This window comes from Pelecanus crispus, chromosome 2 (assembly GCF_030463565.1).
Source record: "Pelecanus crispus isolate bPelCri1 chromosome 2, bPelCri1.pri, whole genome shotgun sequence".
NCBI classification, from domain to species: domain Eukaryota; kingdom Metazoa; phylum Chordata; class Aves; order Pelecaniformes; family Pelecanidae; genus Pelecanus; species Pelecanus crispus.
In genome coordinates, this window is record NC_134644.1 from 23,668,450 (window position 1) to 23,686,570 (window position 18,121).

Sequence of the window (18,121 nt, forward strand, 5' to 3'; positions counted from 1 at the left end):
AGATGGCTCATATTTATTACAGATTGCTGTGAAGAAAGCTTTTCACAGAATACAGAATGTAAAACTTTCACTGAGCCCCTGTGATATCTGCTCTGTTTTAGAGCTACTTCATGCTCTTTCTTATTTTCCTTAAATATCTAACCAGTAATGTTTTATTATTAAGCACACATGGGAAAAAATTGATTTTTAATCATTCATAAGAGAAGGGATAAAAACCAGTTTTTATCCAGTGAGAAATTGTAATATATCAACTTTTGGTTTAGTTCCTAATCAAGGGAAAAATAATACATTTTATGACATGATAATTCTGAATCTGTCTGAGAAATGGTGAGATGTTTTAGATGGACACTTCAAACAAAATTATATTCTTTTTACCAGTCCTTGAAATGAAATACTTCAGTTTGCTGAGAATTGAATATTTCCTTAGCATCAGTTCAATGTTAAACTACAGCTGCTTGTTGTACACTGTAGCTATATGTGTATTGTATTTTTTGTGCTTTATGGACAGACATATTTTTCTGTAGCTGTTTGGGATTCCCAGTTCACAGCTCCCAGTCAGTGAATGGCTCAGGGAGAGAAGAGACCACGGTATACCGTGAGAGGTATTATCAGGCCCAGAGATCTGACCAAAGAGAATAAATGGGACAATTAAACATCTGAAGGATAACTTCCATGATGCACCACTACTGAGAAAGACAATTTTATATCATGATAGCTTCAAAAAGTTATTTCATTGTAGGTGAAAAATGTAAAGATTCAATCTGGAGATAGCCTTCTGGAAATAAACTAGTTTATGGACACTTTCCTGAGACAGAATCAACATCTTTTGGCAGTATCCACATATTCCAGCTGAAAATCTTTATTCTTTTTACAGGAACTACTTTTCTCTCAGGGTTATTCCTGAGAGTAACTTTTGCTTATTTTTTGTGATGTCATACCACTTTAAAAGAAATCCTGAAGAGCCTTTTATAGAAGCATCTTCCACCCTTGTTTTTAATGTTTAGGAAGCCAAAGCTATGCAAGAAATTTAGGTTTTGTTTAAGTCTGTATAGTGATAGCACAAATTAATCCATTTAATTTTCTCTCTCTTTCTGCAGCTTGTGGAGGATATCTCTCAGGCTCCACGGGGACTTTCAGTTACCCTAACAACCCAAACAGCCAGCGGTACAACAGTGGGGTCAGCTGCGCTTGGGTTATTCAAACTAATCCCAGCAAGGTAAAATAGAATTCAGGTTAAAGAAACACTCACTCTGCAGGACCCTTCAGCTCATCAGAGCAAATGTGACCATCTGCTTGCCACATATTCCACTATTGTGATCCAATCCCCTCAGAATAAATAGTTTTTCAAAAAGAATAAGTTTCAGATCTTTACCAACCTTCAGGCTCCTCAGCCTAAGAATTTGCCTGGGTTATGTTTTCAAGGTTATTCCTATGCAGCTGAGGGTTAGAATTTATTCACCTACCACCAGCTAGAGAAGGTGCATGTTTTACATTGCTTTAGAATGTGATCTGTAAATAGCTGCACGAGAAAAGCTGTGCTCTGATGGGCTCCACAGTTGGTTTGTGAGCTAAGTGACCCCAGAACAATTTCATGTTTCTGATTTCTCAGCGCCAGAATTGTGGAATGTTGAATTCATATTGTCAATGGCTTTGTGTAATAACAGCACTTGAATTTTTTTAAGGATTAATTTTTACATGTTACACTCAAATGTATATTCTGATTATGATCTGCAACTAACAATTCCACCTGAGTTATAAATAACAACTACAAAATAAGTTACTTCACACTTTAGCATGGGACTTTTTACTTGGAATCTAAACACTTGATCTATTTTTGACATTTAATGGAATGAATTAAGTAGTTTTATATAAACCAGTGGTTGCTAGTGGTTTATACAACATTAAATATACATGTACATGACATATCCTCAGCTTTAAGCCTGAGAGCCACTACTATCTTCCGGAGAACTATATTAAAGCACATTAGTGAGGAATCTGAACATACATAAAGCTGTGTATGTCACTAAGTATCTAGAATGGGCTTATGAGACACTGATTTTATATGTGCAAAAAGAGGTAATTTCATTTTTTTAATTCCCATGACAATACTTCCAACCATAACAAGGATGAGAAATGTTAATTGTCTGATGAGGAAACTGCCATGGGAAACCTGGAATAAAGTATTTTATGCTGTATTTCAAGCCTTTCACATCGCTTGGGAAAAAAAAAAAATTCACATATATAACAGACACAGGCAAATGATCTCAATTATTAGTTTATAGAAACAATGCTCTTTGCAGACAACTTCCCTGTCCAAATTCTTTCCTATCTATCTTCTCTCTTTCCTTTTGACTTTTAAGATTCTGTAATGTCTTCTTCTGTCCTGGAACTTCTCAGGAAATGGCATAATGGCTCCAAAGATTGTAGATTCTCACAGTTGCATGAACACACATATCTGCTCTGTACAGAGTTACTGCATAAACAGTGTCTCAGTGAATGGAAAAAATGAGATTTCTTCTTTTGTTACTTCCTGTTAGATTCTGCGTATTATTTTCCCATTCTTCCAACTGGAGGCAAGTAATGAGTGTAACTCTGACTTCCTTCAAATCCATGATGGGCCTTCAGCGTCAATGCACATGCTGGGAAAATACTGTGGTTCCTCACCTCCTTCAGAGCTTTTCAGTTCCCACAACTCCCTGTATTTTTGGTTCTACTCAAACCACACCATTACGGCTGGAGGTTTTACTGTTCAGTGGGAATCTCGGGATCCTGGTAAGTCTGATGATATGTCAAGTAATTTAGCATCTTCGTGGCTTTGGAGCAAAATGAATGACTTATTTCCTTTGATTCGGAAACATTAATTAGGGATCTTGTTAGGTCATGCAGAGAGAAAATTAGAAAGGCAAAAGCACAGCTTGAACTCAATCTGACCACTGTTGTAAGAGATAATAAAAAAATGTTTTTACAAATACATTAACAACAAAAAGAGAGCCAAGGAGAATCTCCATCCTTTATTGGATGTAGGGGGGAACATTGCCACCAAGGATGAGGACAAGGCTGAGGTACTTAACACCTTCTTTGCCTCAGTCTTTAATAGCCAGATGAGTTATCCCTAGGGTATTCAGTGCCCTGAGCTGGAAGACAGGGATGGAGAGAAGAATAAACCCCCCATAATCCAGGAGGAAGCAGTTAATGACCTGCTACACCATCTGGATGCTCACAAGTCTATGGGACCATATGGGATCCACCTGAGAGTACTGAGGGAGCTGGTGGAGGAGCTTACCAAGCCACTCTCCATCATCTATCAGCAGTCCTGGTTAACAGGGGAGGTCCCTGATGACTGGAAGCTTTTAATATGACACACATCTACAAGAAGGGCTGGAAGGAGGATCCAGGGAACTACAGGCCTGTCAGCCTGACCTCAGTGCTGGGGAAGATTATGGAGCAGTTCATCTTGAGCACGCTCAACAGGCATGTGCAGGTCAACCAGGGGATCAGGCCCAGCCAGCATGGGTTCATGAAAGGCAGGTCCTGCTTGACCAACCTGATCTCCTTCTATGACCTGGTGACCCGCCTGGTGGATGAGGGAAAGGCTGTGGATGTCATCTACCTGGACTTTAGTAAAGCCACAGCATTCTCCTTGGGAAGCTGGCAGCTCATGGCTTAGGCAGGTGTAATCTTCACTGGGTAAAAAACTGGCTGTGTGGCTGAGCCCAGAGAGTAGTGGTGAACGGAGTTAAATCCAGTTGGCAGCCGGTCACAAGCGATGTTCCCCAGGGCTCAGTTTTGGGCCCAGCCTTGTTTAATATCTTTATCAATAATCTGGATGAGGGGATCCAATGCACCCTCAGTAAGTTTGCAGGTGACACCAAACTGGGCGGGAGTGTCGATCTGCTGGAGGGTAGGAAGGCTCTGCAGAGGGATCTGGACAGGCTGGACCGATGGGCTGAGGCCAACTGTATGAGGTTGAACAAGGCCAAGTGCCGGGTCCTGCACTTCAGTCACAACAACCCCATGCAACGCTACAGGCTTGGGGGAGAGTGGCTGGAAAGCTGCCTGGCCGAAAAGGACCTGGGGGTGTTGGTGACAGCTGGCTGAATATGAGCCAGCAGTGGGCCCAGGTGGCCAAGAAGGCCAACAGCATCCTGGCCTGTATCAGGAATAGTGTGGCCAGCAGGAGCAGGGAGGTGATTGTCCCCCTGTACTCAGCGCTGGTGAGGCCACACCTGGAATACTGTGTCCAGTTTTGGGCCCCTCAGTACAAAAGGACATTGAGGTGCTGGAGCGTGTCCAGAGAAGGGCAACAAAGCCTGGTGAAGGGTCTGGAGCACAGGCCTTATGAGGAGCGGCTGAGGGAACTGGGATTGTTTAGCCTGGAGAAGAGGAGGCTGAGGGGAAACCTTATTGCTCTCTACAACTACCTGAAAGGAGGTTGTAGTGAGGTGGGTGTTGGTCTCTTCTCCCAAGTAACGAGTGATAGGACAAGAGGAAATGACCTCAAGTTGCACCAGGGGAGGTTTTGATTGGATATTAGGAAAAAATTCTTTACTGAAAGAGTGGTCAAGCATTGGAACAGGCTGCCCAGAGAGGTGGTGGAGTCACCATCCCTGGAAGTGTTCGTCCCTGGAGTGTGTAGACGTGGCACTCTGGGACATGGTTTAGTAGGCATCGTGGTGTTGGGTTGACAGTTGGACTACATGATCTTAGAGGTCTTTTCCAACCTTAATGATTCTATTCTATTCTATTCTATGAAGAGCAGTAGGACAGTATTTTACTACGGAGTGAGACTGAAATGTGGACATATATGCCACTTTAAAATATTTAAACTCCAACTCTAGGCTTATGCACGAATAACTTTCTGCTGTTTTTTAAGGCTGTTTTATACCTCCTGTGAGGAATACCCCAAAGAGCATGTCTTCCTAGAGATGCCATTCTTCTGATTAGTTCTCTTTTCTCACAGGACTGTCTAGTACTTTGAGCAAGCAAGTTATGTTTTTTTTTGCCACTGACAATTTACAAGAGGCTAAAGAGTTTGAACCATACTTTCCAAACATGATAGATTGTTGGGAATTTGATTTTAAATTATCTGTGAGATTTTTGGTATAATTTGCTGTACATTTCTGCCTGAATTCTTGGTAACACCACTCATGTGATTCTTCCATGAGGCCTGGCAGTGCATTTCTAGAGGTTAACCCCAAATCATCTTGTGCAATATCAAGCTCACTTCAATGTTCTGTGTATTGTCTAGAAACAAAATTGTACATTGGGTTGTGTCTTGAAAGAACCATAGAGTAAAAAAAGCATAGAAAATTTGGGTTTTCTTTATTTCCAGAAATATTTATTGAAATGCTTTTAATGTGATTTTTGGTGGGGCTTTTTCTTTCAATTGACATTATTAGATAGATAATTACTACTTGACAAATATGGATACTGAAAACTGAAAACACATCTTTTGGGGGAAAAAAATAAAAAAAAGTAAAGAGGAAGAGAGGTATAGATGAGACTAAACTATTCGTTAGGTATGACATGCAAGTCACCCCTACCATTCCCAACTGTTATGCTGAGAGGGATGCTTTTTTCATTACAGGTATATAAAACAACCTTCCCTGTTAAAAAATTAACATTTTTTTAAGTGAAAACAGTCTTGTGCTGGGATAGAACATGGAGACTGTTTACAAAGTATGAATATTCAGATTAATTTTGTAAATCCAATCCAAAACACAGTGCTTTTGATCATTTTCCTAAAGATATTTCCATTATAACTGGGAAAGAATCTTTTACTGTGCAAATCAGGAAATATTTGGAGTTCTGCTTTCATAACTGAGTTGCAGAAATAACTGTAAAATTTAAAGAAAGAAGTAACTTGTTGATTTGTTTGGCTTGATCTTTGTTTTTTAATTTATTCTGGATCCCAAAGTTGTACCTAGTTTTGACACTACAAGAGAATTCATCTTCTGACCTGACATGTGGTGTCAAAGACTGTGTTCTTCCATGTTTCTTTTTCTGTTAGAATGTGGTGGTGAGCTGACGGGTACTTACGGCTCGATAAGCTCTCCAGGATACCCTGGTAACTATCCTGTAAACAGAGACTGTTTCTGGACCATCTCAATCAGTCCTGGCCTCCTCATCACATTTGCTTTTGGCACACTAAGCCTAGAACACCACGAAAACTGCAGTTACGACTATTTAGAGGTAAAGTGTAATTGTGGATTATGACAACATTTTATGGCTATGCTATTGCAAAACAAGATATTTCAAAACTTTTTGTACATACAGAGGGGGACTGTTTGAAAATTAAATCCTGGGTTGAAATGTTCGTTTGTACTTGCTTATTCCAGCCATCAATGCACAATCAGATACAGGCAGTCTAACAGAAAGGGGATGAGATCCTGCTCCACTGAAGTCAGTGGAAGTCTTGTGACTAAAAAGGATGGGATTCAGGCCAAATACGCGGTGGGAAGCTTTCACTGTCCTACAAAGTTCAGTCTCCAAACTCCTTGTCAAATGTCAGCCCACAGAGAACTAATCAGCCTAAGATAAACTATGAGGGAAAGGGATCTAAGATGAATAGATTCATATTATAGTACAGTCCATGACTTGATGTGTGAGATTAGGGCTTTTTCTCAAGTGCAAAGTAATGGTTACAGAATTCACCAATACCCAGTCGTGAAAATGAGAAGCTGGTTTGGAATAGCATGTTCTCCAAAACTGTGCAATGCAGAGCATGATTTCAGGAAAACAGTTCAACAGTAGATCTCCTGATTCTTTCCCTTTCACAAAACCCTTGATGACTCTCCTAGGAGCACCACCACAGCTATGCCGGTGGGTCTGTTTCTTGGATCCTGTGTATTTGGAGGAAACTTCCTATGAGCTTTCCCTCCACCCACCACCTACAATATCTCCTGAGGCCCCCGAGATAACTTTAAGAGTGTTGGTACTGTTCACAGTTGGCACACATCTAATAATCCTAAATGCTGATCTGTCATTCTGCCTAGATTCGAGATGGTCTTCTTCCACAAGATCCTGTCCTTGGTAAATACTGTAGCACTGGATCTCCACCCCCACTCCAAACCACTGGTCCATATGCATGGATTCACTTTCACTCAGATGACTTGATTACTGATAAAGGCTTCCACATTGTCTATACAGCATCTCCTGGTAAGTAAAATTAAAGTTTGGTCTGTGACATTCCTAAGATACAGCCAACAACACATGAAAGGATGTAATTAACATTTGCTATTTAACAATACAGAAATCCTCTTTGATTTGCAGCCATTGTATAGCGGCATCCTAAACTGAAAGAGTTACCATACTTGTGAATATCTCAATTGATATTTTTTTCTTAATATAGCAGATCCAAGTTGTGGAGGAAATTACACGGATAGCGAAGGGGTTATCACATCCCCTTTCTGGCCTAACCCTTATATCAACAACCGACAATGTATCTACATTATCAGACAGCCAGAGGATGAAAAAATATACCTCAACTTCACCCATATGGAGCTGGAGAGTCACACTGGTTGTTCATCGAATTATATCGAGGTGACTTCTCTTAATCAGTTGATATGAAAGGTTGATTACATGTCTGTACAAAACCATGCCGCATGATTTCTGTCCCAAGGGCTACTGCGGAAATAAGTGTTAACCAGAGGACTAAGTATGCCAATTTATTAGGGTCCAAAAGTCACAGGGGCTAAAAAAGCAGGACTGTACATTAGGAACGAAGCAAAGATAAGAGAACAAGAAAATCTGTCTAGCTTAACACTAATTCTTAATCTGCTGTACATGATTAAGGTGGAGTTTGGACCTTTGGTAAATGCATGCCAAATGCAAGAAAAACAGAAATAATGACATAGCCACTCTGCAGTGGTTTCTGGCGTCATGGTGTTACACAGAAAATCTTGTTCTGACACAGAAAGTCTTGTTCTGGCACAAAAAAGAAGCACACCATATATATATTTATATGTAAGTACGTATGTACATATATACATATGTAAAGCCAGGAGTTTATTGTTACCATAACTGAAATCTTGTAAGTCTAATTCAAGAATTGTTATTAGTCTAAATCTAATTATTATAGAAAAAATAATAGTACAGTTAGAATGTTTCTATATAGAAAATGTATGTGTTTTCCATACATAGTAATACAATAGTAATGTTCATACTAAGTGGGATTCACTTGAGGTGATTTTTACGTTTGCCTTTACACCTAACTCTCTCTTCGTTAGTCTGCAGCTTTGAGTTACATCTGAATTTACTGCTACAGTGTGCCTTTTAAGTACACTAGATACCATTTCTTTGTTTTGTTTGTTATGCCTAAACCCAGTTTAGTTCAGCTCCAGGTCTGCATTTCTTTAACTGATGGCCGGTGAGGCTTGGCATGGTGCTGTGCGGGCCGGGGGCTCCCGGGGCCATGGGGGCTCCCCAGAGCGGCAGAGCGGGGCCTCACGGTCAGGGCCTGTCCCACCGCCCAGGCCAGGGAGCGGGGCAGCCCCAGGCTTCGGACACCTCCCTGGGGACAGGCGTGGGCCAAGGTCAGGCCGGGACGTGGACCTGCGGGAGGGCCTGGCTCAGCAGAGCCGAGGGCTGGGCCCGGCAGGGCTGTGGGGAGCTGGAGGCCAGCCCTGCTGCAGCGTTGCTGCAGGGACCGACGGCCCGCGGGGCTGACATGGGGTCCTGGGCAGGGTGCAGGGGCCCTGGCGGAGGCCAGGCTGGGCCAGTGAGTCCTGGTGGTGCCCTCCCTCAGGGCCTGACAGGCTCTTTATGTCAGCGGCCCGTGCCCCTTCTCCTGTCACCCTGTCCCTGTTCTCCTCTGCGCTGCGCCCTGACTCGCCATGTCTCAAGGCGCCTGCTGTCACACCCGGCCTGTATTTCTCCACAGTCATAAATACCTCATCCTACATGGAATGACTGCTGGGTACTGTTGTCTGTTTAAAACTGCGGCTGTACCGCACAGAGGTAAACAGAAGTAGAACAAACTGGGCACAGACACCCGGTTGCCTAGCGAAGGTGCCGCCGCAGCGGCAGCAGGTAGGAGCAAGCCCTGCGGCCCCAGCGCAGAGCTGTCTCCTGCGCTGCTGGCTACGCAGTTACGTGGCACTGGGGTTTGGTTTTGTGCTTAATCTCTTCTTGACCAAGTGAGGAATAGGCCCCTGTGAGCTCTGTGCAGTTAATCTGTTTTTAAAAGATGTTATTGTGCTGACATCGTTCCCTTCCCTCCTCCTCTAATTCAGAGACTTTAGTTGGAATGAAGTGTAATTAATTTCTGAAATGAGAGAGGAATTGTGTTTAATGAAAACAGACAGCTTTTGTTTGTTTGGCCTGGTACTCTTCTTGCCTAATTGCTGGCAGAACAGCAGCTAAATTCACAGCAGCCAGAGAAACAAAACCATTTCTGTTGAACGCAATCAGTTTGTATTAGTTCAGCAAGGCATTTACCTCGCTGTTTGCTGATCAGTCACAAGCTGTTCAGTTTTCCTGCGTTTCTGTCCTCCTCTTCTTCCTGCCCTCTCACTCCGTGGCTCAGCCCAGAGCAGAGAAATGGGACCGACATTTTCTGACTGGGACAGGCAGTACGACTAAAGCACTGTGCTGTTTTATCAAGGCCTGATTTTCCACATATGCTTTTCTAAAATACTGTCTCACTGGGTTTTATAATGAAGTTCAGCTAGGGAGATAGCTTTTGGGTGTTTAAGTTACTTTAAAAGTCACTCTCCGACAACTGTTTTGTCACTTTGAAAAGGTGCAGATTATTCCCATCCCTGGCGATACCAGGAAACCTGCAGCATTTCCACAGGGACCAGACACAGCTCACAGGCACTTGCTCAGGGAGGGATGTTTAGTCTCTTACAAAGGAAGGAACAGCGTGGGACCAGGGGTCTGCAATAAGAAACTAGAGACAATAAAACTTATTTAAGAAAGACTGTGACGTAGTGCTACAGAGGTAAGGTGTTAGCCAAGACAGCTCCTTTTCCATGCCGTCCTTCTAACTGGCAATACGAGACATTCCTCACATGGTTTAGAGAACCTGTTATTTTTATCACTGCTCACTGGGCTTTATAAACCAAAAATGTAAGGAGAATCAGCTCAAGAAAAAATGCAAACTCCTGTGGACTACAGTTCTGGAAACTTTCACTGCTGTCCAAAGATTTTCTGAATAGTCTGGCACAAATTCTGATCTCAGTTGCTCTGCTGTAAATCCAGAATAATTCTGTCACCTTAAACTCAAGTTCCAGGGAGATTAAAAATATCTGTTAGTCAGAAAGCCATCTCACCAGCTTGAGATTGCCAAAGCTGAGCAAGCAGGCCAGCTACTGCCTGCTCACCACAGCACTGACGAGGGTCCCCTGCCTTCTCTCCCAGCCCATGGAGGAATACAGCTGAGGAGGAAAGAAGAGGTGATGAGAAGGGGCCTGAAAGCTGGATGTCCCTGCCTTTGCCAGTGATTTCACTGGAACGATTTTCTGGGGTCGACAGCATGTAGGTGCATTTAAAAGCAGCCTCAGCTATGTGAGCTACCACTTTTACAGCAGAAAAGAGCTGTTTAGTTTTCAGGAGAATCTTCGGGAGAAAAATTGCATTTTTTTGCCTGGGCAAAGAGCAGAGGACCTGTTTTTTGGACCTCAGCTTGTTGGCTGCCCTCTTGGAATGAGGTGGGCACCTCAGAGGGTGTTCAGAGCTCCTTGGCTTATACCAGTGCTCTGCCTGGTCCCCTGGATGTACCTATTCTTACTCACAGACTGTGGGTTCAGGGCCTGAAGTTCAGAGGTGCAAATACCTCTTTCCCTTCTAGTCCCCTTGATAATCAGGATTTATAATTAACTTCTGGGAAAACACATAAAATACATTTTTCCTTTGATTCGCAAATTGATTTGAGGTCAGTAGAGTGGCAGTGCAGAATGTAAAAGCTGGAAGTGATTCCCTGATATGGCTTCATTGTCATTATCATGCATCGGACCCTTCAGATAAAGTAATAGAAAGTCATCAGTATACCTCTTTACTGCTTTAGGGACTCAGAGCTGCATCTCCTGTTAGTGGCCTGTCTGGCTGCATTGATGTATGGGTATGATGGGACATGTGCTTGTTCTTGAGAAGTGCCACTGAAAAATCACTAGAATCTTCATGGCCAGAGCAAGAAATTCACAAATACCTTTTTTTTTTTTCTCCCCTGCAGTTTTTAGTGCTGGCAAAAATTTCATAGCTATCACTGGTGAGCACCTTACCTGTCCCTTTCATACTAAAGGGGTCTTTTTTGGAAGCATAGGCCCAGATTGTACCAAAGCTGTGGTTCATAGAGAAGACCTGTTTCATCCTAATATCCTGTGACAGTAGCATGTGTGTGTGTCTTCTGTGCTGATCATCCGATCCTTCCTTTGAGCTCTCATAAATCATGAGCTTGTGCCAATTACTGTGATGGCTCTTTGCCCCTCTTATAACTAAGTAAAATAGTTACTCCTTTTGTTATTTAGCATCTCTTGTGAGATTATAATTTTATCTGGATATCAGATCCCAACACGTTTATGATCTGATGTTTTTCTTTTTCTCTTTTCGATGACTAGGTTCGAGATGGTGACAGTGAGATGTCTTCTCTTATTGAAAAATTCTGTCATAGTACACTCATGTCTCCAATCACTTCTGCCAGCAACAGTCTCTGGATCAAGTTCAAGTCTGATGCTTCTGTGCAAAGGGCTAGCTTCAGGGCCATTTATCAAGTTGGTAAGAGGAACTGGTGACTTGCACAGTGAACTGATCTGTAATTTGGACACTTTCAGTCATTTCCTTGCTGTATTATCCATATAATGGGTTTAAGACAAACTTCAAAAGAAGGAAGGAAAAAAATAGAGTATTTATTTATTTATTGCTACTTTTAGAAATGCTAAGATGATGTCTGTTGTAGGTACTCCTAGCATGCTTGGAAATGCACCCCTCATTGCTTCTATTAATGATAAATCACTTGCTGCTAACATACCAAAGATGATGTAGCTATAACTCTGCCTAAATCTTTTTACTTTCATTTTTCCTGTCTTTTAGTTTTTAATCACCAACAAATCTATCTGTGTCTGTGAAGCGAGTCCATTAGTTTTCATGGGCACAGTTAGATTGGTCTTCTGTATATACATGTTTATGTTGTAGCAATATGTTCTTTTAAATACGTTCTTAATACTACTTGGATGATCTGTAGTAGATGCTGTAAGAAGATAGGTTTTTAAGGGTGTTTTCTTCTAATTTCATAGAGCTATTTGATAGACCTCACATTATACATTCCTTGAAACCATTCATCACAAGTACTGATTCTTGTTATCTCTTGGCAGCCTGTGGAGGCTCCTTGTCTGGAGCAGGCACTATCCATTCACCTTACTACCCCAGAATGTCCCCTCACCCAAAGACTTGTGAGTGGATCATCTCCCAGCCAGCTAGCAAAGTGGTGATTCTTAACTTTATTGACTTTGACATTCAAAATATAGCCACTTGTGACTCCGACTACATTGAGGTAAAGAATTACACACATATACTGTGAATAGTAGATAGATTCTTATCCGTATGTTCCTCATACTCATCTCCACCAAAGCAGAAGTGCTTGATGGGCAAGCACTTCTTACAGCAGTTATAAAAGCTTTTCCAGGTTCATAATGAGATTCCAAACCTTTTCTTGGTTCTCCAAAGATGATATGATCATTTTGATAATCAGAGATGAGTATCAGGTGTCTTTAAATACACAGAGCTGGGTTTGGAGGTTTATGTGCCACTTAACTGTTGAGGGTGTAAGATCTCAGCTTTTCTCCATCTGACATGCTTTGTGTGGGAGACTGCTTCTCTGGCAGTCATAAGGTTGCACTGTATGTGCCTGTAGTAGAAACCATACTGAAGGAAGGGTAGCGTTTGACTTACTAAGGATCTCTTTTATATGGTTCTTAATTAATTAATTTATGCTTACTACTTTAATATAATAGGAATTTGTATGGGATATTTTGAATACACTGTTCTTCAGGTCAGAGATGGCAACAACTCAGACTCTCCTCTTTTGGAGAAATACTGTGGTACAGCTGTACCATCTAGAGTGCAATCTACACGGAACAATCTCTATATCAAATTCAGAGCTTCCTCTCTTACCAACCTTGGCTTCAGAGCTGAGTACTGGCCATTAGATACAGGTAAGGAATTTTTTGTTGTTTTCTGTGTAGAGCTTTGAGACTTTCCAAATTTTCCTGTACACTGAAAACAGTTGGCTATCAAGTTTTATGATGGTGTAATGGGAGATAAATTCTGAATCAGTTACTGTGTAGTATGCATTGAGGAAAAAAAGACTATGAAATTTCAGAAAGAAAAGTAACCAATTTTATAAGCGCCTAACTTTTTAATAAATATATCATTTAACCTGATGTTTTAAATCTCTACAGTATGTGGAGAGACTCTCACTGGACCAGAAGGAACCATTACAAGTCCTGGTCATCCAGATGTCTACCCACATGGTATTAACTGTACCTGGATTATCAACATTCAACCCGGCTACCTTATCCGCCTGACATTCACTTCATTTAACTTGGCATTTGATTATGGTTGCAGAAAGGATTATCTGGAAATATATGACAACAGCACTGTGCAAAAATTGGGAAGGTGAATATGTCCATTAGCCTACAGAGCTGAATTACTGTAGAGTGAGCACTGTTCTATAGATCTTGACATACAATTTGCATTCTTAAATTTTGTGTATAGATTAATTTCTCTGCATTACAGAAAAAATAACAGCAATTTCACTGCAGCTTTCTTCCTTTGACGATGGGATGAGAGCCACATTTAATAAATACTATACTGGGAGAAACTAATTTGTGTCAAGAGGACAGCTTTTTTAAGGACAGTTTTCAATAGCTGGCATTTTCCAGCTCCATTAACATTTTGATTTGTGGGAAATAAGTTCAAAAGCATTAATATGCCCAGGAAAAGACATGATTTGAAACACTTGCAGAAGTGAAAGAAAGATTACTTAAAAGATTGTGCATTTGGATCTCAGCAAAAACTAAACTAAAGTCTACATTTTATAGGATTTTGTTTTCACTTTCTCCTGATATGTGATTTTATCTTAGGGAAGAATCTTTTCTTTTTTCCCCCTTCACCAATTGGGGTATACACAGGGTTTTCTTGCCATCCTAGTATTCAAGAACATCTTAACTACTTGGGAACAGCACCCAGCTGCAGCTACAGACTGTAAAGTAGCTGGCTGACATGGCAGTATTTTAGAAAATATGGAGCAAATTTCTCTCATATTATAATGGAGAGCATTTTGCAACCTTAGTCTTTGGCCAGCTACTCTGACTCCTACAAAAGAACAGAATGTGTTGTAGGTACAGCATAGAATAATTTCAATAAGAATTTGACAACCTGATGAACAGTTTCTCCTCTGACTTTGCCACACAAGTTAGATTTGTACCCTTGTACACACTAGTGCGCTATTTAGTCCAATGATACAGGGTATATGGCTGGGATCTGTATCATCCAAACGAGAGATTTGTGTACGTGTAACTGTTCAAACTTCTCAGGAAAGCTGAATTCTCTTCCAGTAATACAGACGCTTCATAAAGTACTGCCATTCAATTTGCGGCATCTTTTTCTGCAGGTACTGTGGAAGATCAGTTCCACCATCTCTCACTAGTGGTGGCAATGTGATGACGTTGTACTTTGTGACCAATCCTAGCATTGCATCTGAGGGCTTTTCAACTAATTATATCTCCCTGGATGCATCAAAAGGTAATATGTCAGCCTGTTAATTATGCAAATTAAATGTTTTCAGCTGTCACTGTAAATAATCATTACAAGAAACAGAAACGTTATTTTCTGTGTTAACAGAAGACTGCCTAGTGCCTCTTCCACCCTGCCTTATTTATCCTGCTTTGTTCACAAGCTTTTTCCTCCCTAGGAAAGCAGAAAGCAATTTCTGTAAGCAACACTGCTGTTTTCTTTAAAAAAAACAGTAAGAGCTGACATGGCTCATGAACTACATGAATTATTTAGAAAAAGTATTTTCTGAATTTGCCTTGTCTGTTCTGAACTGAGTATGTGTGATTTAGGAAGATTAGCAATCATGGACAACTCACTTGAATGGGAGACTCTCAGGTGCCATAAAAATTAATTTAGTCTCTATTAAAGTGCCATATTGATGATGGGCAGAGAAAGGTCATATAGGTTGAAATTTGATAAAGCAGCAAAATAAACTGAATGTGCAAGCTATGTTTTCATTACGACAGAGTGCAATGTTTCTGTCTCCAGAAGAGTTCAAGGCTCCTGTTATGCCTTAAATCTGTTCTTTAAGTATCTCCTTTTAAGGGGCCAAGACATACGTCAGGGGGGTAAAGACTACTGAAGAGAAGAATGACCATTCATTCCCTTAGTTCTCTGAAGCAGAGAAAAACTGAGAAGTTGCTCTCAATTCTAATTGATTTGAAGGTTTTCCAGGGTGGGGGCACATCTATGTTTTCAAACTATGCTGAACACACCATACTTAATCCAGTGTTTGCACATCTCTCCAGCACTGAGAGCATTTTAGCAGTGACTGAGCTGCACTTGAAAAAGCAACCTCTTGGTGAAAGACTTGAACTACCAGTTTCATAGACCCAATAGACATGGGTCTGCTATTGCTCCCCTCACTGCTAAACACAGATCTGTAGTAGAAGAGGATTTATGTGGGTAGAGGGACAGGTTCTGCCTAGCAGAATTAAACCACCGAAGAGGTAGAGTGGGACAATGAAAAAAGTAAAAATCAGAATACATTTGTAGCTGTGTTGTCTATCCATCATTAACCAGTTTCTAGCTGGTTTGTGTGTGAGTGCAGGCTACAAGGGATTTATTAGATGAATACCAGAAAATCATAGTACTGATCTATGCAGCCTTAAACTACCAGTGGCTGCTCATTGTTTGCTCGTAGTTTCTTTAATAATTTTATTTTTCCTACTTTCCGAGTTTCTCCGACCTGTTTAAAACCAGCATAGTTTCCAGTTTCTACCTTGTGAAAAATAACTGCTTTCTTGGTGACATCTTGGAAAATTTGGCTATTATTTCATCTCTCAAGCATGTGTGTAGGCGAGACCAGTACAGATTTTGCCACTGTGTTTTTATTCACTACCAGATAACTTATAAATCCAAATAATCCATTCTGCCGTCTCTGCCTTCACTCATACTTGAGTTATCTGGCATGGAAATCAAAAAGCCAGTAAAAACAATTAAAATTTAATGAGAAATAGTCCAAGGAGGAAGTTTCTATTTGTTAGAAAATAATAGGCCAAAAACCAAGTTCTACTTTTAAAAATCTTTCCAAGGAAGACTCTGTAGTTTGATAACTGCATCCTTACTAGTGAGAAATTGTGACATCAGCTTCATAAAGAAAGTCTTTTGTGGGCCTGTTTTTGCAGCTGCCTACTGCAACTTCTGCAAATGTGATTGTTGCTTGTTAATGTGATATTTTTTCTTTTACTTTACCTCAGATTAATATTTCATTGGTAGATTTGATTCCTTCCTAACTGTTCTGATAGAATCTCTTCTCACAGTTCATCAAGATAAAAATATTTTTTACTCAACATTAATATATATTTCTGTCTCTGTGTAACCCTATCTGTTTCTCTGGTTTTGTTAGTTATCTCATGGCTGATGAACCCCAAGATTTTCTGTCCAGCTTCACTACTCTGCCTTCTCTCTTTCATATTCCCCTCCTTTACCACCACAATGGTGACTGGATTTTTTCATCTTTCGTCCAAAGTGCTGCTGTATGCATCATGTGAGGTTCAAACTTTAACACTGCCCCTGGAATGGTTTCAAACTATGCCTTTAAAAATGCAAGGCTGTCTTCTCTTTAATACTATTAACAACTAGAAACTGTATAAAATGTTTATATGAAATAAGAACTATATAGTATCTTAATCTAAACAGGTATGATTTTCTTTTCCCATAATTTATAACACAGATATCTTTACTACTCTTCAGCTAAACTAGGCTAACTCTCAATTTGTTCTCACTCAGGTTTAGAACTATGATCTCTAGAATAAATGCTTTTTCACTTAAACCACTATAGTTTGCATAACTATGGCAAAGTAGGCGATAACTACTGAAACTGAGCGTAATAACCCTATAGACAACTTGAAACTATAATCTGTTTACTCTAGAGATTTGTTTCTTTTGGTCCCAGCACAAACATAGCAATACTGTAAAGTTGTCAAAAATACTGGATTGCTAACATTCATTTTTGATTAAGAATAAAGTGTTTTGAAGCTGCTATGGCCTGAGAGAAGGCAAACACATGTGTGTATGTGGACCTAGCTGTGAGAAGCCATTCCCTACTTCCCTGAAATCATATCAAGTTCAGTTTTCCCACTGTGAGATGTTTAGGCCTGACATTCATCTTATGTATATCCAGTTACACTAAGGTAGCAAATTGCTGAGCATAATCATATCTGAGAGATTTACCAAAGCTATAGATTTTTTTTTTTTCCTCTACATCTGCTGCCTATTTTCATTTTTTTGCTAAGGAAAATATGGTTCTAATAATGTTCTTGTGCAGTAAGAATCCTTCATATTTTTGAGCTCTGTTTTCTTAGCCAGCTAGAGTGTAACCAATGTCAGAACTGGTCAAAGATGTTCTGGTTCATATTAGATGTTTCAATAGGCTGTTGCCTGGAGTTATTTTACAGAGAATGAACTATTGAAAAGATGGACAAGATTATCACCAAAAAAAAAAAAAGAAAATAAATAGGAGTAAAAAAAAAAGGATAATTAGGAGTGAAAAAAATGTTTTTATGTAAAACAAAACTAATTTCCTTCTCCATGCATCTTGGCAAACAGTGTTTGTTAGCATGGTTTGTCTGTGATATATTAATTAGTTGAAAAGTAGCCTGAAAATAATGGCAAGGCTATATTTCCTGGTCAAAAGATTTGAATGCCATGAGATACAACCATGGCCATGGTCCATAAAGTGCAAACAATTGATTTAGCAGTCTGCCAGCTAGTAGCTCTGAATAGCTCATATGGCAGGAATACAAATGGAAATCCTTCAGTCAAATATGCCCAGATGATACTCAGTTGTTTAAAATGTATATAGCCCACTTAAACTGTCTGTACCTCAGATGCTTAGTTCTTGGCC

The 18,121-nt window shown here is 40.4% G+C and overlaps 1 protein-coding gene across 1 annotated transcript in view; it reads left to right on the forward strand.

Moving 5' to 3' along the window:
- CUBN (cubilin) overlaps window positions 1-18,121 on the forward strand; it is a 151,740-nt gene that overhangs the window by 15,225 nt on the left and 118,394 nt on the right. Inside the window, exons 13-22 of the mRNA XM_075705163.1 lie at window positions 1,098-1,216; window positions 2,538-2,772; window positions 6,011-6,192; window positions 6,996-7,158; window positions 7,352-7,542; window positions 11,559-11,715; window positions 12,312-12,490; window positions 12,989-13,151; window positions 13,398-13,614; window positions 14,612-14,742. Of these exons, the coding sequence (XP_075561278.1) occupies window positions 1,098-1,216; window positions 2,538-2,772; window positions 6,011-6,192; window positions 6,996-7,158; window positions 7,352-7,542; window positions 11,559-11,715; window positions 12,312-12,490; window positions 12,989-13,151; window positions 13,398-13,614; window positions 14,612-14,742 (1,737 nt within the window). The remainder of the gene's footprint in view (window positions 1-1,097; window positions 1,217-2,537; window positions 2,773-6,010; window positions 6,193-6,995; window positions 7,159-7,351; window positions 7,543-11,558; window positions 11,716-12,311; window positions 12,491-12,988; window positions 13,152-13,397; window positions 13,615-14,611; window positions 14,743-18,121) is intronic.